At 39.1% G+C, this 24,967-nt stretch overlaps 3 protein-coding genes and 1 long non-coding RNA gene across 5 annotated transcripts; 3 read left to right on the top strand and 1 right to left on the bottom strand.

Annotated features, from left to right (window-relative positions):
• The first annotated feature begins 926 nt into the window (after positions 1-926).
• samd1b (sterile alpha motif domain containing 1b) lies at positions 927-8,754 on the top strand. 2 transcript variants are annotated; one of them, XM_042764344.1, is made up of 7 exons: positions 944-2,207; positions 3,407-3,677; positions 5,072-5,154; positions 5,384-5,444; positions 5,905-6,001; positions 6,326-6,446; positions 6,542-8,754. In XM_042764344.1, exons 1-7 carry the CDS (start codon positions 1,092-1,094, stop codon positions 6,689-6,691), a joined length of 1,899 nt encoding a protein of 632 aa, XP_042620278.1. In that variant the 5' UTR covers positions 944-1,091; the 3' UTR covers positions 6,692-8,754. The 2 variants fall into 2 exon arrangements, with proteins under 2 accessions (XP_042620287.1, XP_042620278.1); XM_042764353.1 differs by lacking the exons at positions 5,905-6,001; positions 6,326-6,446; positions 6,542-8,754 and adding an exon at positions 5,740-5,836 and having other exon boundaries at positions 927-2,207.
• Positions 6,551-21,296, bottom strand: LOC122146351. The gene is made up of 4 exons (XR_006160927.1): positions 20,902-21,296; positions 20,734-20,814; positions 18,369-18,532; positions 6,551-6,684 (listed from the first exon to the last, which is right to left on the bottom strand). It is a non-coding gene; the product is annotated as an uncharacterized LOC122146351 (long non-coding RNA).
• On the top strand, positions 8,981-19,252 carry zgc:136908. Its single transcript, XM_042764334.1, has 19 exons — positions 8,981-9,187; positions 10,135-10,246; positions 10,622-10,794; positions 10,958-11,100; positions 13,083-13,213; positions 13,298-13,429; positions 13,553-13,655; positions 13,947-14,080; positions 14,172-14,307; positions 14,421-14,533; positions 14,609-14,773; positions 15,235-15,357; positions 15,436-15,583; positions 15,681-15,745; positions 16,399-16,577; positions 16,665-16,794; positions 16,882-17,040; positions 18,165-18,316; positions 18,404-19,252. Exons 1-19 carry the CDS (start codon positions 9,165-9,167, stop codon positions 18,498-18,500), a joined length of 2,418 nt encoding a protein of 805 aa, XP_042620268.1. The 5' UTR covers positions 8,981-9,164; the 3' UTR covers positions 18,501-19,252.
• Positions 21,297-21,358: 62 nt separating the features above from the next.
• ndufb7 (NADH:ubiquinone oxidoreductase subunit B7) lies at positions 21,359-24,849 on the top strand. Its single transcript, XM_019080853.2, has 3 exons — positions 21,359-21,625; positions 23,958-24,126; positions 24,675-24,849. Exons 1-3 carry the CDS (start codon positions 21,514-21,516, stop codon positions 24,754-24,756), a joined length of 363 nt encoding a protein of 120 aa, XP_018936398.1. The 5' UTR covers positions 21,359-21,513; the 3' UTR covers positions 24,757-24,849.
• The last annotated feature ends 118 nt before the right edge of the window (positions 24,850-24,967 follow it).

Here is a 24,967-nt window from a genome sequence, read left to right as displayed (position 1 = left end):
ACTATAATTGTTACAGTTCTCATTGGGTTATAGATTTATAAAACCTGACGAAATTGCACACGTTCTGTGCGTGATTCACACGGCGAAGCCTTGCGGTCGACGCTCTCCGCATCGCTCCCGCCGTTTTCACCATTTCTTCCCCCTTTATTCTTCCATTCCTGCATTTTTAAATAGGCAAAGTCTTCTCTCTGAATGCGTGCAGTGCTTCTGGCTCCTTTTTGGGTGAGAATTTCTTACACGCAACTCTCTAGGCTACAAATATCTCCTAAGCTGGAGGTGAACTCAGTGGATACCAGTGCTTACTCCTGAGGACATGGTTCAAGTTAATTGTGATATTTTGCACCACAAGAATCATTCCAATAAAGTATTACTATAAATACCAAACAGGTTTTACGTCCCTTTATGTGTAATAGTGGAAACTCCTAACATTGTGCTGAGGTCTTATTTGGCTTTCTCCAACCGTATACCTGTATGTATTTTGGAAATACAATGGCAAATAATTTTTTTTAATCATGTCACTTTGTTCCATTTTTTCTTTTTCTTTTTTCTTTTGTGCTTGTAATTAATGCACTGCAAATTTTAGGCCAGTTATATATATATATATATATATATATATATATATATATATATATATATATATATATATATATATATATATATATATATATAATATAAAATCAATTTATCTGTTAACAGCTGGCAGTGACGTGAGGACTTATAAAATAGAACTGGACTTATCGACCATCTGTCATGTAACCATTAAACACAGATGCGTTTCAAATGTTATTTAAATTAATAACGAGCTTGCCTATGAAAAATCTGTTGCATTAGATGCGATGGACTGCGGCGCGAGCGTGAACAAAAGCGCAAAACGTGTAACTCCGCAATACCACCTTAAATAAGCGCCTCGCATAGGCGCAGAGCGCAGCGGATGATTCTCTTCGGAAAGTAGTCCACCTTAAGCGCGCATAGTGGTGTAAACGCAGGCGTAGAGCGAGGCTTCCGCTTCATTCCCAGCCGGGCTCGGAGCGGATCACTTCGGAGGCGAGAGAGAGGCGCTCGGCCCAAGCCAACGGAACCAGTGCTGCAACATGTCGGAGCCGAAATACCGAGAATGGATCCTAGAAACCATCGACTCCCTGCGCTCGAGAAAAGCCCGGCCGGACCTGGAAAGGATCTGCCGAATGGTCCGAAGAAGACACGGCTCAGACCCGGACAAAACCAGGGCTGAACTAGAAAAACTGATCCAAGAGCAAACTGTGCTGAAAGTTAGCTACAAGGGGTCCATTTCGTACCGGAACGCTGCTAAAGTGCAAAGAAAATGCAGAAAGAGAACGGAGCAAACCACCGGCAGCGGCGAGTCGCTCGGTGAACACGACAAACACGCCAGCTTCAGTCACAACGGCGACAGCGCGCTCAGCCTCACGGACCAAGAGGAGTGCGAGGACAAGGAGCCCGAGGACCCCGGGGTGAGTCCGTGTTCAGACCCCCTGCCTCAAACCTCGCCCTCCACTCTCGAAAAGGAAGACAAGGTTTTACCCCTACCTAGCGGAAACAGTTTTGTGAGTTGTGGCGCAACGGGCCACTCCGCCGGGAGCGTGAAAGCAAGTGCATCGAGAGACAAGAGATTAGTCGCTGAGGCGGGGGCGAGCGGCGCCTCTCTCCACCGCGATGCCTCGAGCGCGAGCGGACGGGCCGAAGGAGACACGCCGCTCGCCGCTGGCCACGAGGGCAGAGATGAGGATGAGGATGAAGAGAAAGAAGAGAAAACTTGCTCGAGCGTCAGCGGTTCGCTTCCGAGAAACAAGATCCCCGCGTCGCCCAAACCCAAACTCAAGGTGGGCGCAAAGGGCGCCGGGGCGCGCTGCTCGGAGTCTCCGGACGAGAGCAGCGCAGATCTGGGCGATAGACTGGTTGCCGCGGTCCGAAGTCTGACCGAGAGACACCGGGGCTCTGCCGCAACGCGGGGCCACGCACCGCCGGGACTAAAAGAGATCCTCGACTTCCTCAGCACACAGCGAGGGATGCCCGAGGAGAAGCTGACCCGCAACCGCGTTAAAGTGGTGCTGGAGCGCGAGATCGAGAGGGGTCGGCTCCGCAGGACCCGCCTGGGCCACATCGCTCTTCCCGCGAGGGGGATGGGGGCGGCCAAGCCGTCCGCGCGGCTCCTGAAGAGCGCACTGCAGGACAGACATCTCGCGACAAAGGTAACTTAATATTTCCAACACGTCCTGCGCAGTCGTCGTATAAATAATGAATGATCGCGCTTTGAGAAAAGAGAAAGAAAGAAAAAAGCGCAGCCGCGCACCATCTGATTTCCGCTCTCTTCTCATGCGCAACTGTGCGCCAGAACAACCAAACTGTGTGTGTCTGGGGCAGACGCGCTTTTTGTGCTTGTTGAGGTCGTGTTGTGTGCAAACGGTGGGAGAACCGACACCTCAGTTGTGTTTTCCGCTCGACACGCAACTGTCTGCGTGCCCTGTTTCACTTCTGCGTCTCAACACAAAAGGTGCGCCGCCTGCCTGCTCGCGTGCGTGCGTGCGTGCGAGACACCGTCGCTTCTCTTGTTCCGTCGCTCTAATAGACACTCATCACACAAAAGCGCGCTGGTTGAGAATCAGACGCGGACAGGGCGCTGATGAAACGCTGATGTCTGCGCGAGCTACGCGACATCGTTATTAAGATCGCACAGGCAGGGCCGATGATTATTGTTGCGTTATAAGTTGTGCTGGATATTTTTCACTAGGCGGTGTCTGATAAGTTAGACACGCACGGAAAATGTAAAAGAGAGGGAGGGGGACCCGAGGCTCGGGTCTGTTTCTCGGGCGAGCCGTCGCTCAGTGTCAAACGAGGTAAAAGCAGTTGCGATGGCGGAAATTCGCTGCATGGCGAGCCATGAAAGTGGAGCGGAGCGCACCATAAGCCTCTCAGTTCCCTTCTGTGCGGCTCATCCAGTCAGTGTGAGCGGCGCGCGTTCGTCGCGTTTCGTTCTCTCTGCGTTTGAACAGATTTCTCAAGCACTGTCCCGCTCACTTACAGACCAAATTGATCATGAGCCCCACTGAGTTACTTAGTACGTGATCAAATCGTTGTAATCTAATAAAAACCACTGGCAGGAGAATCTGTAGCGGATGTTTGGGGCAATTCGTGAAATCCTGCAGTCGATGGAGGTCGCGCACAAAATAGTCTGCGGGCGTCGTAACCGCTGTTTGGCCTTTTCCCGTAGAGGGGGCGTCGAGAGTAGCTCTTTCTCTCTCGTTCCTGTACATTTGCAGCTAATGTGATGTAAGGTACAGTCACATTAAATCCATTCTCCTCATTGAGATCTCTAAAATAAAGTGTTCAGTAGAACTACTGTTGGTTAGAAGTCCATTAGAAACGGGGTGTCTCTATTCCTGCTTGTCAGGAGGAGGTGAAGGAGGAGGAAAGGATGGAGGTGGAGAGTGAGGAGCGTGGGCCAGAGGAAAACATAGCGGTCCCAGCGGAGGATTCTCCCCAGAGCGTCTCTGATGGTCTCAAAGCTTGCACTGACCCAAACTCACCTGACACGGAGGTCGAGACCGATAACGGCACCAACTCACCACTGACCTCCGAGGGGAAGTCCCAGTCCTCTTCATCGCTGGAGACGTCAAACCAGAGCTCCTTACAGCAGGAAGTAGACGTGGGTGGAAGTGAAGGTACTTGCCCTGTCTCTGTTTCACGAAAGAAACATTTTCTAGTATTTTTATCTGATTTTCCATCAAAACATCTAAAGATGCTTAAGGTAAGATAAACTGTTCAGAATAAGATGGAGAATAGATATTAATCTAAATTTTTTAGTCGGTTTCTTGTTTTAAGCATTAACTTCATAAAAGTTTGTCAGTAAAATAAACTTGTGTAAAATATTCTCTTGAGAACAAATATCTTAATATACATTGCTGTTTTGAGGATTGCTTTATGGCTAGATTTTTGTACTGGAAAAAAAAAATCGGCAATACAAGAATATAATCAGAATAAAATTATGAAATCTCGCCATTATCTTCCATTTTACTCCATTAAAACTCATCATTTATTGAAACTTGGAGAGCAATACAAGAATTCATGACCTTTTAATGTTACACACAAATCTATGCTTTCATAATCTCTGCACACTTCTGCTAAAAATCACTCATTCAGTGTTTAAATATTGGCTCCCTTTCAATTCTTGGGTTTGAATTTGAGTCAAATTGGCCACACCTGACAGGAAGTTAAATCTGAGGGACAGACAGGAAGTAGAATTTATTGACTCACAGCCCTGCTCAGAATAAAGTTTTAACCTAATACAGCCCTTATCAAAGATATTATTTTTATAAATGATAAAAATATTTTTGCTCATACTTTAAAGCTGTGGAGGATGAAAGAATCATTATGAGGACTTTGTGCAGAAGGTGCACGGATGTGAGGGTTTGTTCACATTGCACATAAATCAGATTTGTTTTTCGCACCCGATATTTAGGTCCACCCTGTCATTTTGCAAGTGATGGTAACAGATCTGTTTGTTTGGACAGTCAGTATCTGATGGGTGATAACCTGAAAGTCAACATGATGCCCAGAGTTTGAGTCTGAATTCCAAAAAGTTTGTAAAACTCAGATTTTCTGAACAAAGCCATTGTTTTTAGAATATGACTTTACCCAGATGAAGAATCTGAATTGTTTCGAGCTAAAGCAGAGGTGTTCAGGTGGTAGGTATTTCTGAAGGCGGTAGGTGGATGCGAGTGCAGGGTATCCAGAGGTGCAGCATCAAGCAGGACTAGAGGTTTCAAGTTCTGTTTTCGCTTTTTACCGAATATTTGTGTTTGTTTTATGTGGTAGCCAAGAAAAAAAAAATGTCCCACAGCTTATTGTGCCACAATTAAAATAGTGTTCTCAAATGTATGCAACACAACTGCTATTCAAAATGCTGGAATTCAGTGCTTGAGTGTGTGATGCAGGATTTGTGCTGAATACAGACATGGGCTCCCTGCAGATGTGTGACAACTATGCTTAAAATCTTGTGTCATAACAATAAATGATAGCATTAAAACCTCTCTCTCTCACACACACACACTTTCAGAGCAGACAACGTCAGTCGAGCCTGAGGATGCTGGTCCTGAGAAAAACACAGATGCGCTTGATCAGCTACATCCCAGCATTGAGGTAATGACAGGCAGTGCAAAGTTTACTTAAAACCTTTAAGGTTTTAATATCAGAGGTCTTTCTCCTATCCCAGTTGAATGTGCATTTTTTAAATATATATTTGCTGCCAATAGTGTCAGAGATTATATGCTTCACATTTAAAATCTTTTGTTCTGCTGTCTGTCATTGTCCCTTATCCTAGTCTTACTGAGAGCATCTCTTTCTACTCTTCTTCCTCTTTCTCCTTTAGGATCAGGTGGTTGTGATGTCAGAGACTGTAAAGGCTCCATCGTCAATAGCTATAAGAAACTGTAAGTTCTTAGAACAAATTTTTGGTTACTCTCTGAATAAGTGTGTTCATATTCATATGTATCTATGTGCCAGTTAATGCTTTAACCCTGTGTCTGTTGCTCTTCATGTTTGTGTGTTCATTTATATTGCTGTGTGTGTACTATTCTGTTGTTATGTCTTACATGTTGTTATTTTGTATGTATTTGTTTCCATATATACATATTTTTGTGTTTTATTTTATGTACATTTGCTTTTAATGCTCTCGCTCTCTCTCTCTATACACACACACACACACACACACATATATATATATAGTTGTTAGTGTTGTCTTGTTGTACTTTTCTATTTTCATACAACTGTGATTCAGATTCATACATTTGTTTATATAGTTGTGTTATTCCGTGTTATTGTATTGTAGTTGTGTTTTTTATGTGTGTGTGTGTATTTTTGTTTTATATAGCTGTGTGTGTTGTCTATCAGGTTCAGGCTGTAAGCTGGAAGTGGGAGTGTCGTCTTGTCTGCTGACCCCCTCTGCTTCACCAGGAGCGGCTGAAGAACGAGGGATGAATGAAGGAATGTGAGTACCACACAAACAAGAGAAAGATGGTAGAGCAGAGAGAAAAGGCTTTGTTTGGGGAAAAAAGAATTAAAGTCCTTAAAAAACCTACTGACCTTCTAACAGGAATCGGCAGAAGTGAGTCACAATGAAAGAAATGAAAACTGAAGATTGTCTTTTGAGTCATGATATTAAATTTTCTTTGTGTCTCCAGAATACATGTGATTTTTATATATTAATATATATATATATATATATATATATATATATATATATATATATATATATATATATATATACATATATATGAATAAATATTCATTCATGTTTTCTGTGTGGTCTCAGAGGTGGCTTTGTGAAGTTGGAGACGGGTGACATGAGCCCGGTGGACTGGACTGTAGCAGACGTGGCCAGCTACTTCACCGCGGCTGGATTTCCAGAGCAGGCGCTCGCCTTCAGGACACAGGTGCGATGAACACAACTGCATGATCCTTGAAGAGTTCATACGCTTCTTCACTGGACTTAAGAGAGAAGGTGTAACTGAATCTTTGTTCCTGACAGGAGATCGACGGGAAGTCCCTCCTTCTGATGCAAAGGAATGATGTGCTGACAGGCCTGTCAATCAGACTTGGTCCCGCCCTAAAGATCTATGAAAGACACGTGAAGGTTCTGCAGAGGACCCATTTCCAAGATGACGAAGCTTTCTGCTGATACACACACACACACATACACACACACACACACACACACACACACACACACACACACATATATTAGCCATTGTACATGACAAAATACACCTGTACATATACCTACAAATATTTACTCGTCCCAGTAATGCGCATATTCTTGAAAACATTCAGTGTGACTGTTCAGGACTTGTTTTTTTCTTACACACAAATGTAATTTTTTTTTTCAATCAGTAATTCCATGAAAGAACTTCCAGTAATGGAAAGAACTTCGGCCTGAAAAAAAAAAAAAGAGTAAAATGAACTGAACTAAGCAGAAGCATGGAGTGAGTTTAGGACAAAGAAAACTGAAGAGTTTCTTTTTTTGGAAAGACTGCAGTTCTTTTCAGTTAATGCTGCTCTGATGGATACCAGAGTTTGGATTGTGACCTTTGACCCTGAATACATTTCATCAAGTGGGTATTTTTTTCTGCAGTACTTATTCAGTCCAGTAGAGAGAACAGAGAGAGAGCATCATTTTTTCTTCGTGACCTCACTGGTTTCAACTTTGTTACTGAAACCAAACAAAGGCTGGATGGTTTCCACTGCACACAAAACGTTTTGTTAAATAAACTGGTTACAGTTTGAAAGAAGTACATTCTGATTGCATATTAGCTCTTGACATTAACTCTTTTGCAATGACACGGAAACCCTTGTCTTCCCGCAGTGATGGACTGAATCTTCCTTCCTGACATTCTGAAATGAGCTTCTAATGTTCCTTCCAGTGTTCTTGCATCTTGCAATGTTATGTCAGAAAAAAACTTTGTATGTTTGTGCAGATCTCTTCAGCGCATCTCACAGAGGATCTCCCTTTAAGGTGACTTTGACACCTTTAATCTCGGATTTGCCAGCCATGACGTGTGGAATATCACCATTAATAACTGAGCTTAATTTTTGTAAATATCAATCAATTTTTTAAGGTGAAGTCCAAGTTGTGAAGCATATTCCTTCACCAGCAGTTGAAGAATGTGTCTGAATGTCCTCAAATGCACAGAAAGCCCCAAAGCCATGCAGCTCTTGAACTTAGCAGTTTGTGAAATATATGCGTATCAGCCCATCAGAAGAATATTGTGGGAACTGAGAAAACTATTTGTGTAAAACAATCAAATAATAATGGAAGGGTCCATTTAACAAATGACAAGAACTGACTCGTGAGAGAAGAGATGTGGAAATGGGACGCATTGAATTGCTAAGATGTTTGTTAACCTGCGCTTTAGCTCCAGAGTATTTTGCGTCGTTGGACTGATCGCACATACAGATGGATCCATCACACTTGTAAATAGGACTGTTACTGATTCTGTTACAGGTTCATTTCCATCGTGAAGAAACCCTGAATGAGTTTAAATTGCTCAGTGCAATAGGTCAGCCTGATTTCTGATTAGAGTAACCTTTGTTTTGCCTGACAATTGTAGCACCTTGAATTCCTCAAACTCTTGATTTATTTATTCCTTTGTATGTTTGTTTATAAAATTGTATCTTAATTTTTCTAACGTTAACAACTACCTGTCTAAAATGCGTGGCTGTTCTTTGGTTGATTTACAGTCTAAAGACCTCTTGCAACAGAAAGCTGGAGCTCACTGCGATGTTGATAATGCCTGCAGTTTCTCTTTTCTACTCTGAAACTATTAATGAAGTAGAATGTCAACAAACTGTTAAAAGTTTGTTTTCTGTGTTCTCAGCGAGTCTAAAAAAAAGACAAAAAGCTACAAATGTTCCAGGGTTTGCCAGCAGAGGGTGACATGGAGACCGAAATGTTTGGTCTGGGATACAATAGTAAATGCCATCAGGGTATATGTTTACCTACAGCCATAAGTTACAGCGTCCACCTTGATGAATGTAGATGCTGGGAGTGACTCGAAAAGAATAATGCATTGTCCAATCATTGTGCAAGTTATTGAATGTCTAAGTATGCTTTCATTTGTGTTCATTTTGAGGAACTTCAGTCTTACTCAGTTGTTTCTGTATGTCATTCCACCATTTATGTTGTTTTATGAGAAAAAGGGAAAGCTTTTTGATTACTTGCATTAAAAAGGACTTTCCAGATGACTGCATCGATGAACGTTTCTGAATCTTTGCACTGTTTGTGAATGTGTGTTAGAAGAAGACAGGAATGTCTGGAATGATCTGGGTGGGAAAAAGGGCAAACACTTTCGAAAACAAAGGAAAACTCTGAAAAAGATTCATAATTACTCACTGTTTGTGTACATATGCATGCAACTTGGGTTATTGCGACAGAAACTTATTTATATGTGAGGGGATGGGTTTCAGACGTCCAGTGTCTAGGCATGGAGCCTGTGCAGGAAGAGCGTCACACTTTGTACAGCACTGCAGTGAACTGAGGACTACAGACTAGACCTGGACTCCAGACTTCTGACCTCTAGAATAAGGATAGACTGATTTCTGATCATCTCCGTCCCCGAACTGGCTCTTTTCCTCAGATAAACACCTGCCCTGCGATGCCAGCCGCTGGAGCCTCAGAGTGAGTATAACTGCTAAGCCTTAGGTTCGTGTGTGTGTGTGTGTTTGTTTCTTTAGACTAAATATGTTAGATTCTTTAAAAAATTGTTTTTTTTTTTTAAAATCTTAAACATTGCATTGGTAGTTCACTGTAGAGTGTTACAGTGTTTGTGTCTTTTTTATAAGACTCATAATACGTTTAATAACTCAAAAAGTACTGTGTATGTGTTTGTGTTTGTCTGAGTAGTTTGATCTTAGCAGTAGACATAACTTTGCTCTAAAAACAGACCAGTGTCACATGAAGAAACAGGAGACCAGACAGCAGGGTATGTGTGTGGGTTTGTATTCACATTAGTGCGACCAAGAACTGCTTTCATAATTCAATCTCCTCATTAAAACTCACAGTTACGACTATAAAATGGGGTTTAAACCTCGACATGACCCAATATGCTATAATTTTCTCAACTGCTTTATATTTTCGTATTTGAATGTATATAAACTGGTGATCTGTTAGTCATTATGGAATGTTTGTTTCCTTGAATTCACTTTCAGATTTAAAAATTTGTGCATGTTACTCTATTTTTATTTCTGTCCGTTTCTCGAACTGTTCAAGAGAAACTAATTGTCAGCTAAAAATAAATATTATTTTTATAAATTTGATTTTTTTTTTCATTCTGTTGTTATCATTCTGTGCGGTTTAGTGTAATATTCCTACACAGTCTATTATAATATTTATATGCAGTGATTTTCAATATCTCTGGTGTGTTTATAAATATATTCTGAAAAAGGATGCAGCAAAACCACAGCAGTAAGCTTTTACACGTGCTGACTTGGCATTTATAAAGAACAATGCATGTACTTCAATTAATGTTGTGGAAAATTGGATTGTGCATTAATATAATACATCTGTGTGTGTGTGTGTGTGTGTGTGTGTGTGTGTGTGTGTGTGTGTGTGTGTGTGTTGAACAGTCCAAAGTCGGAGGATTACTCCACTGCTATTCTGAAGCAGAAGGTTCGGCCGAATCGACTCATCGTAGATGAAGCCAACAATGAGGACAACAGTATTGTGTGCTTGTCACAGGTAACCTGTCTATTTGTGTGTGTACCAACTTACCAAAAGTGAGCAAAACCTGACAAAATCACATTTCTAAAACTGGTCTAAAAATAAACAAAGTTTCTTTGAAACTGTAAAAATGCAGAAAGTTTTATGTAAGGGGTAGGGGTGGGTTTAGGTTAAAAAGTGTATAACTATCTGTATATAAAAACAATAGACGTCTATGTAAGTTACCCATTTAGATAGCTAAGTAAACGTGTGTGTGTGTGTGGTTGAGTGTTGACTGATAAAACTGCAGTGTGTAATTTATATCACTAGCTGCACCAAATTAAATTTAAAAAGTAATTGTTTGAAACAGGTTTCCCAAACATGTGCATGTAAATCCCTGCATGAGTGTTACAGGTTAAAATGGAGGAACTGCAGCTGTTTCGTGGAGACACGGTGGTGTTACGCGGTCGTAAGCGGAGACAGACGGTCTGCATCATTCTCACAGATGACACATGTGGCAACGAGCGTGTGCGCATGAACAGGGTGACCCGCAACAACCTGCGTGTGCGCCTCGGTGACGTCATCAGGTGTGCAGTGATGACATCTGGTTTCACTGCTGTCTTATTTCCCAGCAAGATCATTAAATACATTAATTTAAAACTAGAGGCCTTATCTGCTGCTAGTGGTAAAGCAAAATCATGTCTGTAACATGTGAAATGCTCATGCATATGTGTGTATATATATATATAGTATCAACGCTTGTCCAGATGTGAAATATGGGAAGCGCATCCATGTTCTGCCCATTGATGACACGATCGAGGGGCTAACAGGAAACCTGTTTGAGGTTTTTCTAAAGCCGTATTTCCTGGAGGCCTACCGTCCTGTACACAAAGGTACACATGTTTATGCAGTGTGCTAAATACACGAATACGAGAGTTTGGTTTTGCATTTGGGTTAGGTTTAGTGTTAAGTGTGATTCTGTTATTTAGGTCTATATTAGATTGAACATTTGGACAGCTGGGGTCTGTAGAGAAGTCAGGGTTTAATGTTTTTGGTAATTTAGTAAAACAGAAGACTTAAAGGTGCCATGTGTAAAAATTGAGGTAAAAATATCCAAAAAATGACCTACACGCATCAAAAGAATGAGAAGAAATAAGGGCGATGATGTCATTAAAAAAATGTCAAGTTATAGTGCTGCAGAGATATCAACCTTAATTAGCATTAGCATTACTAGCCACGGCCCCGACAGGTGTCGTAATACCAGTTTCGGCCATGGGAGGCGATATGCGGGCAACATAACCACCAGCCAACCTGCAATACACGAATAACTCGCACGGCTTGTGGGCGTACTTGAAGCTGATGTCAACCAACCGCGCTCGGAATCACAAATCAAATCCGATAAGAAAAGGAGCCGAACCAGAGTAAACATCGGCACTGCTTTCCATCGCTGGAGACAAACTGATGGACTTGAAAGAAATGAGCTTCGACTCCGAACTTGCAACATTTCTTTTGGATTGGTAAGTAAGATGATGTTAGTATTTCGCTAGAAGTTTGTTCTATATGTTTGCGTATTTTTTTCGGGAAGTTATAACATAGAAAATGTATCGAAGGCTGTTCGATAAACGTGCTAATGTTAGCGATGGCTAACCGTAGCTGCGTTTGATAGTAAGCTAGCTATAACTTACCCACAGATCCGATCCGGTTTTCACCTGTTATCTACCCAAAGCCCGTCTCTACCAAGCTGATGCTAAAATGTAACATTACCTAAGAAGCTTGAAATGTCTTCGATGATAATGAACCCGAGAGAGAGAGAGCGCGCCCCGGCCGCGCGCGCACTCACTCACTATATTCAGAGCGGTCAAGTTTTTGAAAGCGTGTGAAAAGAGTCAATTGCGTGTGTCTCACGGTGAATGCTTGAGAGTTGGCAGCTCTGGTTACGTTGGTTGGCGCTAGCTTGGTCAACATCAGCTGTCTGATGTTGACCAATGATGTTGACAGAATGCTGTCTGTCAAATTAATTTAATTCAAATAATGTGTATATACAATTCAAAATGTAATATGAACAAAAACGAATATGAACATATTCACTGGTAAAGGTGAAGGGGAGTAGCTTGAAGATGTCATGTTTCAAAATCACTTGACATCACCCAACGTTCCTCTGGAGGCAAAACGTCCTTTAGGCTTCGGCTATGGCTCTAGGGTTGTTGTGAAGGTAGGGGCGGAGCATAGAGACTATGCCGTTTCTCGTTTGTTACTCTAGAGTAGACCAATTCACTTTATTGAGGCATACTGCCCCCATCTGGTATGGAATGTGGAGTATGACTTGATTTTTTTGCCAGACATTACACATGGCTCCTTTAAAGAATAAAACAGTACTATTTTTACGACATGTTATTATTCTGCACTACTTACCAAAAAGCTTAATCCATTTAAAGGGGCTTTGTTAATCAGTCAAGCAGGCACAGTTTTCAATCAGCGCCAGTTATCTTAAAATATTGTCCAAATTATCTGCCAATGGAATACAATGTAGCACTGCAACACATCAGTGTTATTTATATACTATTCTAGTATTTATTAATATTATTAGCTTTCATTTTAGTTTTATTTATTTTCTTGTCTCATGGCATTTTTATTAGTTTTACTTTTAGTAACTGCAAGTTTAGATTTTTCATCTAATATTTAGTTTCATTTTATGATCGCTTTATCTCAATTAAAGATATAATGCAGATAATATTTTCAATAGATTAAGTTTTGCTTAGCAATACTGCAACGGACAACAGTAGTTGAGAACACACACACACACACTAGTCTATGCATTATATTTTACAATGTACCAAAATTCACAAGAGTTTGTTTACTTTTATGCTTTCTGCAGGTGATATATTCCTGGTCAGAGGAGGCATGAGAGCAGTGGAGTTTAAAGTCATAGAAACAGACCCCACCCCACACTGCATCGTTGCCCCGGATACCATCGTCCACTGTGAAGGAGAACCAATCAAACGAGAGGTACGTGTGATTTCATCATACTTGTACAGTTTCTCCATTTCAACGTCTGCACCGCGTCATGATGTCATATGTTGATGGTGTCAGGATGAGGAGGAGAGCCTGAATGACATCGGGTATGATGACATCGGGGGTTGTCGTAAACAGCTGGCTCAGATTAAAGAGATGGTGGAGCTGCCTCTCAGGCACCCCGGCCTCTTCAAAGCCATCGGAGTGAAGGCAAGAATCACTACACACATCTTACAATTTACAGTATCTCTCTATTTTCTTACTTAACTAGACCTTTGCATTTTATACGAACAATTATAAATAAAGAAAATCACTCACACTTGTGTTCCTCAGCCTCCGAGAGGAATTCTGCTGTACGGTCCACCCGGGACGGGCAAGACGCTGGTGGCTCGTGCTGTTGCTAATGAGACGGGAGCTTTCTTCTTTCTCATCAATGGTGCATACGCACACTTGACAGCCACAGTCTGAAACTGTTGTGACTGTTGGTTGCCCTGCAATAACGGATGCCTGTAAACACTAAAACTCTACTACAGAATGCAACTGAAAGCTGCTTATTGATATTTTTTACACTGACATCCAATTCACTTCATGTATTTACCTTGAAAAGTCAAACAGATGAAGATCTGGCATATCATATTGTATCGTTGTGCCAAATATCAAATATCAATAACTGCTGTATTTCAGTATTGCATTTCCTGTGCTTAATGCCATTGCTTTTGTATCCGAGGTCCTGAAATCATGAGTAAACTGGCAGGGGAGTCTGAGAGCAACCTGAGAAAAGCTTTCGAGGAGGCCGAGAAAAATGCCCCTGCTATCATCTTCATCGATGAGCTGGATGCAATTGCTCCGAAACGAGAGAAGGTAAGGAGAAGAGAAAGAGAAGCAGGTATGTTACGGAACTATATACAGTCTGGTGTTTGTCATTGGTTTGACGGTCATGCCGTGTCTGTAGACTCATGGTGAGGTTGAGCGGAGGATCGTCTCTCAGCTGCTCACACTGATGGATGGCCTGAAACAACGCGTTCATGTTGTAGTTATGGCAGCCACAAACAGACCCAACAGTGTGGATCCTGCTCTTCGGCGTTTTGGTGCGAACATGTGCACATTCATAACATTCACGCTGAGAGCAATATGCTTCAACAAATGAATCCGTCAAAATATACTTTCTACAGAAAGGTCAGTTGTAAATGTTGTGTTGTAGGTCGTTTTGATCGAGAGATTGACATTGGCATCCCTGATTCCACCGGCAGGCTGGAAATTTTACAAATTCACACCAAGAACATGAAACTGTCGGACGATGTGGACCTGGAAAAGGTGGGAACGATGAGAGTGATGGAGGGGCTGAGTCATGTCAGATATTTTATAACTGGACGTTTCTGTTTATGGTAGATCTCTGCTGAAACACACGGGCACGTGGGAGCAGATCTGGCTGCTTTGTGTTCAGAGGCAGCGCTGCAGGCCATCCGCAAAAAGATGATCTTAATTGATCTGGAGGACGACAGCATCGACGCAGACCTTCTCAACTCACTGGCCGTCACCATGGATGACTTCAAAGTCAGCTTCAGCATTTCACAAACACAGATTATGCTTTCATTTTTAAATATTTTCCATTCCAGAGGGCAAATATATTGCTCAGATGTTGCTCCCAAAAGTATTCAGAAAAAATGTAAACAATGATTAATCTTTTTTATCATATTTGATGCTGTATTGGAGTGCTGCCTATGAGGCTATTGGCTTTGACAAATTCTTCAAATATTAGATTATGCATTGTGATGTATTACATACACTTGGACTGAGAGATGAAAGCTGTTGTGCAACTATGCAAAACCCTTCTGTCTCTCAATTATAGCTGCGCATGAAACATTGCTGAAATCCCTTCTACAATCTGAGAAGCATTACTCTACAGAAAAATTCTTCAATTTTTACTATTATTCCTGTCTAGGAGAAACCATTGAAATATTAAAGTGATTTTGCTCTCCTTTGGGAATTATATCTATTGTTTTCTGCACTTCCAGTGGGCTCTAAGTCAGAGTAACCCATCTGCTCTGAGGGAGACGTTGGTGGAGGTTCCTCAGGTAAACTGGGAGGACATTGGAGGACTTGATGAGGTGAAGCGAGAGTTACAGGAGCTTGTCCAGGTAAAACCACAAACACACACATACACATACAAAATGGTCATTCACTCTCTCTCACTCACTTTTTCTCTCTCTATTAAGTATCCCGTGGAGTATCCTGATAAATTTCTGAAGTTTGGGATGACTCCATCTCGAGGGGTTTTGTTCTATGGTCCACCTGGATGCGGCAAAACCCTACTAGCCAAAGCCATTGCCAATGAGTGCCAGGCTAACTTTGTGTCTATTAAAGGTATGTGTGTGTGAGAGAAACTGAAGTTATAAAAAAAGGCAGGTGGAGCATGAGTGCACTTTTGTGTAATCTATTCAATATTTTGTACTGATTTCAGGCCCAGAGCTGCTCACCATGTGGTTTGGTGAATCAGAGGCAAATGTCAGAGATGTGTTCGACAAGGTGAACAAACTACTGTCAATGACTATCACACTTTTTACACCTGGTTTTAACATCCAAGACATATTCCTGTGATGGCAAAGCTGAATTTTCACCAGTTTACTCCAGTGTTTTTAGTGTATGTCTTATCATTTTTACAGTTGAAAATGACTGTACTGTTTAATGAAGTATAGAAAGTGTTTTTTTTTTCTTTGAACAGAAAGTTTGAAAAACAGCATTAATTCAAAATAAAAATCTTTTGTAACATTATAATTATCTCAGCTGTCATTTTTGATCAATTGTGTACATCCTTGCTGAATTAAAGTAACACTATCTTTATAAAAGAAAAAAAATAAGAAAAACTATTTCACAGCTTATTAATACATCAAATATGCAATTTCTTTCTTCCAAACTTTTTTTTTTTTTGTGTGATACAAATGTGACGTTTTAAATAGAATTTAGACATATTATTATTTACACTGCAGTGTGGCCAAATGTGTTTTAACCCACTATCTCAAAAGGAGGTTTTCATGTTCCATTCATAAAAGCATTATGAACCTCATTTAGAAGGTGTAAGAGTGCATTTTAATTGTGGGACTGTTCAAACCAGATCTCATTCTGATATATATATATATATATATATATATCACAGATTGCTTTTGTTGTTGTGGTCTCAGGCACGGCAGGCGGCCCCATGCATTCTGTTCTTTGATGAGCTGGACTCTATTGCTAAAGCACGAGGTGGCGGGGCTGGAGATGCAGGAGGTGCGGCTGACAGGGTCATCAACCAGATCTTGACAGAAATGGATGGAATGACCAATAAGAAGAACGTCTTTATCATTGGTGCCACCAACAGGTGACAAAAACTCATTTGTGCTTGCATTTGTTGGCAGTGTATAAAGTGAGGAGGAGATGTTCTCAGAGTCCTGTCTTTCACTCTTAGGCCTGATATCATTGATCCTGCAATCCTGAGGCCTGGACGTTTGGATCAATTGATTTACATCCCTCTACCTGACATGGCCTCCCGCTCGGCCATCCTGCGCGCCAACCTCCGCAAGTCCCCTATCGCTAAGGTCATTCACACAAAACCTAAGACATACGTACATGCATCTCCACATAAAACCACCTTCTAACTGTGTGCTTTTTTGTGTGTTTTTCAGGACGTAGACCTGGCATATCTGTCCCGTATAACAGAGGGATTCTCAGGAGCAGACCTGACTGAGATCTGTCAGAGGGCCTGTAAGCTTGCTATAAGAGAATCCATAGAAGCAGAGATCCGTGCTGAGAGACAGCGCCAAGCCAAGAAAGAGACTGCTATGGTTAGTGTGTACATGGGGATCTAATGTGATATATTACATAATACATTTCCATATATGGGAAACTAGTACTTATATTTTTCAAAATTTTGCAATATATGCATTGGCCATGTGTGGCAATATATTGATACATATACAAATATTTAGAAATGAAGACCAAAATAGCACATATACATGTTCCCATATAAATATGAATGCATGTACACAAAAATTCACGAATGAGTTACAGCAGATTTCTAGTTTTTGGGGTCAGGTTGATGACTAGCTGAACACCATTAAGACTATATTATTTAAAAAGTAAAGGCTGTGCTCTCTTCGGCACAGTGATCATTTCTTTGCTAAATACTTTAATACATGCAGGTGTGCTTGTGCTGTTGTTAACTAGCTATATATGAAAATATGAAACAAATATAATGTAAATAATTATAAAATCTAATATATCTATACACATGCAGTACCATATGTTAAGACATGTATATCCATATGTTATTTAGTGTATTCCTGAACATAAAATTATATTATAATATATAATTAAATATATTGTTATGTATGTTTCGATATATGAAAGCGACAATTCCTTATGTATTATTCAATATATTGTAATATATTAACACAATATATTATTATATATACAATTCAATATAAAATCAAATAATATAATAAACATACAAATAAAATATAAGGAAATACATTTTCTTTGCTTAAGGGAATCCACTGCACCATGGTGGGTTGGACACAAATTTAAAGAGAATGGTTTAGTCCTGGTTCCTGAACACACAAGCTTAAAGAAGAATATGCTAAAATATACCAGGTGTTTTTTTTCCCTTCTTTTCAGTCTCACTAATCAAAGGTCAGACATCATACTACTAATTATAAATCACTGCCTTTTGTCTCATGTTGAGTAGCACATGTTTTCCTCACATTTATGATAGATTAGAACTGTCAGCTTTATAATGATGTCTTAACACTGGACTGAATATTTTATAATATTTGGGTTATTAAAAAAAAAAGACTAATACAGATCTTTCTGTAATGTATTGTATATTTACTCTAAAAAAAAAAAAAATAAAAAAAATAAAAAAGGAACATGTATCTTGGTGACTTCATACCTTCATACCTGTTTCCAGGATGATGATTATGACCCGGTGCCTGAGATCAGGAAGGATCATTTTGAGGAAGCCATGAGATTTGCCCGTCGCTCTGTCAGTGATAATGACATACGGAAGTATGAGATGTTTGCTCAGACTCTTCAGCAAAGCCGTGGATTTGGGAACTTCAGGTACTCAATCAAATAAACACACAAATCACTAGTACCTCATACCACGTCATACCTCATTTTGTTAAGTAAATTGTCTCTCATCGGCAGGTTTCCTACAGCACCTCAGTCAGGTGGAGGTCAGGGGTCAGGCCAAGGGTCTGGGGGTCAGTTCAGAGATGAGGGAGATGATGATCTCTATCAGTAATCAAAGTCAAGTGTCTTCTTCCAGCCCAACACCTGGTGTGTGCGACAGTGAGAGAAGAAATTAAATTCACTTTCAACTGGAATCGGCACATTATGATTATGAATAATGAAGAATAATCAATCAATAACAATATTAATCTCTTACAGTCCTGCCAGAGAAATTTAATTGAATGCCTATTATTCTTATATTAAATTATAAGATGATGTTCTTAAATATATGTGTTGATGTGAAATGCGTGCCTGACTGTACCAAAAAAAAAATGTCATGTCCCTCTTGCTATAGAAGTATGGAAGTTTTAAGGGGCAATGGAATATGATTATTTTTCTTTCTTGTTTTCTCGTGATCATGACTTAATTTTCTCGTGATCTCGACATAAGAGTTGTTTTTGATTTTTTTACAATGATTGTTTGATTTTTAAAACACAATGCGTAGTGAGTCTACTGTTGCTATAGTAACGAACGCAACTTTGATGTGCATCCGTTGTGGATATTTCAGCAAGTTGCATTGCTTAGTAATAAAGTCTACAAGAAATAAACATAGGCTAATCAATCACTGATGATATTTTTCCACAGACAGTACGCTAAATATTTTGTTTGTTTGATTAATAATATTTGAATGGTCAACGTGATCAACACCGCAAACACAGTCAGAGTGCCTTCAGAAGGATGCAGAGAACTATTCTAAAATCTTTTAGAGCTGTCTGGATTCAAATCACTTTGTTTTCCTTTTATTTGAAATAAAATTAAAAATAAATAATCTAGGATATTCTTATAATTAAATTAAAAAAATAATATACAAACATCATGTGTTACAAGCTTGGAATGCTGTTTGAAAACACAATCGGCTAAAAACACATTTCTTCCATCTTTATTTGACCCTCTAACTCTAGCACTCTCTATTCTAGTTCTATTCTTTAAAAAAAAAAAAGAAACAAAAGGCCTTATAACACTAGCTTGCGCTAATCTTTTTCTATTTTATCTATTTACTAAAATAGAAACTAAAAACTGCATTAAGCTAACGGAGACTTGCATATCATTGCTGCCTTGTTGATTTTGATTGCTTCCATTGTCCTCATTTGTAAGTCAAAGCATCTGCTAAATGACTAAATGTAATGTAAATGTGTGTGTGTGTGTGTGTGTGTGTGTGAGAGAGAGAGAGAGAAAGAGAGAGAGAGAGAGTCTGTGTGTGTGTGTGTGTGTGTGTGTGTACACGTTTTTCTTTACTGGTGGGGACTTAAACCTGAATACACACAAACTCATGGGGACTCAATTGAGGTCCCCATGGATACAAAAGCTTATAAATCATACAGAATTAGTTTTTTGAGATTGTAAAAATGCAGAAAGTTTTCTGTGAGGGGTAGGTATAAGTCTAGGGTTGGTGTGAGGTGACAAAAAATACAGTTTGTACAGTATAAAAACCATTATGGAGAGTCCCCACAAGGATAGTGAACCACACTGTGTGTGTGTGTGTGTGTGTGTGTGTGTGTGTGTGTGTGTGTGTGTGTGTGTGTGTGTGTGTGTGTGTGTGTGTGTGTGTGTGTGTGTGTGTGGTTTCCTACGAAGAAATGTAGAAAATACAAAAGATTACAGCTCTGTGTAACATCACTTAATTAAATTAGCTTATACACTTTTTTTTTCGTATATACATCACATTTCTTATCGATTTACATTTAATGATTGACAATTAAGATTAAAAATAAGGACATAGATGCACATTACAAATATATGTCGTTGAAGCGTGTCCTAGATAAACACAACATCCCCATTAATAAACAATCATGAACTTCAAAGATGCACAAATAAAGATACAAGTGCAAAAAAAATACTATACAGTGACGGCAACCTTGGTTTTAAGCAGTTTTCAGTGAAACTGTGATGAGCCACATGGTGAAAGTTTGACCCATCCCTTACGAAAAAGAAGTTTATTCAAGTGTGCTATTAGTATACTTCTTTTAAAATAAAAATAGGAAAGTATGCTTTTAGTTTACTTTTTATGCACATAAAAAAAATAAAAATAAAATTACACTTAAGTATACTTGACTTATACTTACAAAAAGTCTAAATATACTTGAACTATACTTAAGTATACTTAATAAAATAAACTTGAAGTATACTACTTTTTGGTAAGGGATATGTGCCCAGCCATACATTTGGCCAAAAAGTTAATTTTCAAACTTAACCCAAACGTTCAATTAACCTAATTATTTTAAGTAAATATTAGCTTCATAACTTACCACAAAACAAATTCGCAGACACATGAATCCACTTTAGTAAACATTTCGGTTCCACATTACTTTCAATCCAGTTCTGTTTAACTGACAATGTTATTAATAATTTAAGAAACATAAATACGCGCATTAATGCCTCAAATAAATGAAATGAATCAGAGTAAGTTGACTGACCGTTAGTTTTTGAATCTCTGTCTGGCGGGCTTTCGTTCACTCTCCGATTCCAGCGGAAATAAATAGCGCTCGAGAAGAAAACAAGACGTCAATTCTATTAATATGCCATTCTGTTTGGAAGTTTTATATTTGCGCATATTTGATTCGCTTCACTAATTGTATTTAATGAAAGCCATAAGTTTTTGTTTCTTTGTTTGTTTAATGTTAATGTCTCTGACTAGGAAATCAAATATTAATGTACTTCAACTGCGATTTTACTGCATTTTATTAACGAGAGAAGCGGAAAATATGTTATATTGATATATAAATTAAAATCTTAAGCTAATTCATTATGAAAGCAGCAATATCAGCGACTGGTTTTACTGATTTTGATTTTAAACTTTTGACAGCCTTTACGCAGACTCGAGGCGGAACTGATTAATTAGTGTCGAGGGCGTTCAGGACTGTGTTACTCGTTGCGCGTGTTTACTTCCGGCGCAGACCGGAAACATCAGAGGGTTTCTGGAGGTGACCGAATGGCAGTGTGCAGAATTGATTTGATTTCTGCATTATAATAGATTATTCTCAGTAGTTGGACGTCAAGTTGTCTTTGCTGTCAGCGGTGAGATCAGGATGGGGTCACACCTCGTGCGGAGTTACATCACGGAAAGAGACGCGACGCCGGACCCGAGGCAGCCGTCTGCTTATGACCCGCAGCTGGGCTTCCCTGAGCGGAAGGAGAGAGGTGACCCGACACCGCTCAACTACACGATCAGCAGCGCATTTCAAACTTTATCCGTCACTTCAGACTTGTTTTAGTCTGTAGATATGACCCGCGGGTCTTCAGGTCCTCAGAGTGACTCTGAACTTAGACAGGCTTCAACAAAAACATGCCCTTAATGTGTCCGTTTAGTTTGGTGTCTATTTAGTGGAAAGTTGTCACCTGTGCTCTTGTAGATTTCGCATAAACACGAACAGCATGTTTGCACTGTCATAACTAGTCTGATTAACTAGCAGCAAGGTAATCAGTCTGTCTTAACTGATTTAAATTGGGCCAGTCTACCTTTTTGTTACTGACTTTAAAAAGTTCTGACAAGTCTTGAAGAAAACGTATTGGATGACTAACTTTTTAAGGCTAATCTAAGCAGTTTATGCGGGGAAAAAAGGACCAAATTTAAGATTTATTTAAATTGTATAAATCTTTCTCTTAAAAACATAGCATTTACCAGAGGTGGGACTTTCAAGTCACAAGCAAGTCTTCAAGTCATATCCCAAGTCCTCAAAGGGTTAAAGTTAATTAGATAATTAAGTGACTAATTAAATGATGATTGTGCATTAGTGATGAACACCTGCTGTTATTGAATATTACAGAGGATCAGATGTTGATGTTTTATTGGTTAAAATGATGCCACCATCATGGAGATCAGTGTTTGATTTAGTTGTGCTCTTGACCCTTGACTAGCTGTGCTTGATCTTTCTCTGTAGCTATGTATGTAGTGTTGTGGAAGAGAGAACAGTGACATACAAAGGACATATAGTCACAATGAGCTGGTCTGATTATATTTAAAATAATTTTCTGTTTGTTTGTTTTCATATGTTTAGGTTTTAAATAATCATCCCAGTGAAACTACAGCCAACAAAAAGTACTGCAGTAATATTTACAGAAAATTAATTTTAAATCTGTGTAACACATAGAAATTTGAAGTTTGCGCTTTTTAGACACACACAGATATCAAGAACCAGCATATGAATCTCTACAATGGTGACAATCAACAGAATGCTTCATGTTGCAATACATGAAAAACTCCCATAATGCACTGCAGTATGAATAATTATATTCACCACTGTTGAGGATCATATGATAAATGTTCATGGCTAAATGCCTAATCCTAACGTGTCTTTTTTTCTTAATAATGAAGCATTATGCTGGCATTTGTGTAATGAGAGTTCTCTCTTTTTTTTAAAGAATAATCAAGAAATTTAAATCAAGATCACAATCATCAAAAGCATAAGTTATCTGCTAGTTCAAGATTTGTTTCTGCATTGCACAAATGTTTGCTGTGAAACAATAATGCAATTGTTTAAAAGGAAATTTAGCAAAACTGCTAAAAGGCTCAAGACCAAACTGAAGCAAATACTGACCACAATTATGGTGGCAATTTTTTTTTTTTTTTCCAGATGATTTCATCCAAGGCTATGCTTAAAGTCAGCGGTAGTTCTTGTGTTTCTCTTTTCTTCAGTGATGTTGATTGTTAACAGCAGGTGTTCATTACTAATGCACAATCTTCATTTAATTAGTCACTTAATTATCTCATTAACTTTAACCCTTTGAGGACTTGGGATTTGACTTGAAGACTTGCTTGTGACTTGAAAGTCCCACCTCTGGCATTTACTTCTATTTGGATTGCAGTTTTAACATAAAGTAGTAAACTGATGCATATTTGTCAGAACATGGTAATATTTCTAAATTCAAAATAAACTTAAAATGTGTGTGTGTGTATATGTATATATGCGCATGCGTTTGTTTTATTTTATTCAAATAATTGTAGCTTCAAATTACAGTTATTCAAATTGCTTAGAATCAGCACCAGTCTGTTCATTGTGAAAACAATAACATTTCTTAATTAAAAAAATGTGAACATGGTTAAAATATGGCTAATTGTTGGACAAACAATATTCAGGTGAAATATGAAATTGAAATATCAGATTTATTGATGATAAATATATAACTGTGGTTGATGTGTATTTAAAACGCATTCAGTTTATTAGTACTGTTACAGAAATATTACCTGTTTCTTGTATGTATGAATGACTGACAAATATGCATCACATAAATTTATTAATTTGTCAACACTGTGTATAAATGGATGGAATCTGTATTTGCAATTTAAATCATTTAGTGTGTGTGTGTGTATATATATATAATTTATTTTTTTAAAAGGTTTTTTGAAAACTTCACCCTTTGACTCCAGTGCTTGAATTGACCTGTCATACCTAGTTCACTCTGCAGTGTAATAGGAGGGTGAACGTGATGTATCGTTTGTAGTTGGTGATTGATCTTTTCTTGGTGTTGTTAGTAATGGTGGCGACGCGTGAGCAGATGAACCTGGCCATGCTGCCGGTGGAGCAGCGCGATTACTGCGCACACTACCTGCTCAAACTCCTCAAGTGCAAGAGAGACAATTTCCCCAACTTCCTAGCCTGCAAACACGAGAGACACGACTGGGACTACTGTGAACATCAGGAGTAAGAAATCTGCCTCAACACACAGTCACTCATGTAACTGCTCTACTGCAGATGCAGGCACTGGTTCTCCATTAAGATGTTTTTCTCTGATTTCATCCTCAGCAGATCGCTGCTGGATCCTCAGGCTTGAAAAATCTGACTTTGAAAGCATATTTGGTTCCCAGAGTAATTCTATTAAATTTGGCTTGAACAAAATTGTAAATCCGCTAGATTCATTATTTAGATGAGCAGAGTTTTTAACATTTCCCTGAATAAATATGATTTTTTCTTACATTTTTTTTTATCTTTACAAATTTTAAAAGTTAAAATAATTTATATTAATTATTAAAACAATACATTTTAAAATGATTTATTTTATTACTAAAGTCCTCTGTTTTGATAGTGTCTTTTTAAATATTTCTACAACTGTTATATAAAGCAAATGATCACGTTTCATTCTGTGGTGATAACCAGTTATGCAAAAAGTGATTTTTAGCTTGCTCAAAATTTGTTTCGGTTAATTTTTTAAAAATATGCTTGTCTTATTGAGTTTCTCTTCTTCTTTGCAGCTATGTGATGAGGATGAAAGAGTATGAGAGAGAGAGAAGACTGAACTTGAGGAAAAAGAGAATGGAGGAAAATGCAGCATAAATATCCCACCCTGGTCTTCATTTCTCCATCACTTGCTTCTGTGTATATAAATGGCTCTCTCAATAATAAAGATTATCTTGTGAGCTCTCAGAACATGAATGGAGCATTTTCTTAAAACACACAGGGATGCGTATGAACAAAGACTATCCAGAAACTGAACCGTTATGTTGCACAGCTAATCTAGCAGAATATAGTAAAATGCTACACACTT

The sequence above is a fragment of the Cyprinus carpio genome, chromosome A1, assembly GCF_018340385.1.
Source record: "Cyprinus carpio isolate SPL01 chromosome A1, ASM1834038v1, whole genome shotgun sequence".
NCBI classification, from domain to species: Eukaryota; Metazoa; Chordata; class Actinopteri; order Cypriniformes; family Cyprinidae; genus Cyprinus; species Cyprinus carpio.
Note: the sequence above shows the minus strand (reverse complement) of the source record. Positions and strands in the feature narration are given on the sequence as shown.

Excerpts from the sequence above, each read along its gene's own strand:
- samd1b (XM_042764344.1), top strand. The coding sequence starts at position 1,092 with ATGTCGGAGCCGAAATACCGAGAATGGATCCTAGAAACCATCGACTCC. Across the intron at positions 3,678-5,071 it reads AGACGTGGGTGGAAGTGAAG|AGCAGACAACGTCAGTCGAG; the intron begins GTACTTGCCCTG and ends ACACACTTTCAG. Across the intron at positions 6,002-6,325 it reads CGAGGGATGAATGAAGGAAT|AGGTGGCTTTGTGAAGTTGG; the intron begins GTGAGTACCACA and ends GTGTGGTCTCAG.
- zgc:136908 (XM_042764334.1), top strand. The coding sequence starts at position 9,165 with ATGCCAGCCGCTGGAGCCTCAGA. Across the intron at positions 14,081-14,171 it reads TTGCTCCGAAACGAGAGAAG|ACTCATGGTGAGGTTGAGCG; the intron begins GTAAGGAGAAGA and ends CCGTGTCTGTAG. Across the intron at positions 15,358-15,435 it reads AGTTACAGGAGCTTGTCCAG|TATCCCGTGGAGTATCCTGA; the intron begins GTAAAACCACAA and ends CTCTCTATTAAG.
- ndufb7 (XM_019080853.2), top strand. The coding sequence starts at position 21,514 with ATGGGGTCACACCTCGTGCGGAGTTACATCACGGAAAGAGACGCGACG. Across the intron at positions 21,626-23,957 it reads CCCTGAGCGGAAGGAGAGAG|TAATGGTGGCGACGCGTGAG; the intron begins GTGACCCGACAC and ends TGGTGTTGTTAG. Across the intron at positions 24,127-24,674 it reads GACTACTGTGAACATCAGGA|CTATGTGATGAGGATGAAAG; the intron begins GTAAGAAATCTG and ends TCTTCTTTGCAG.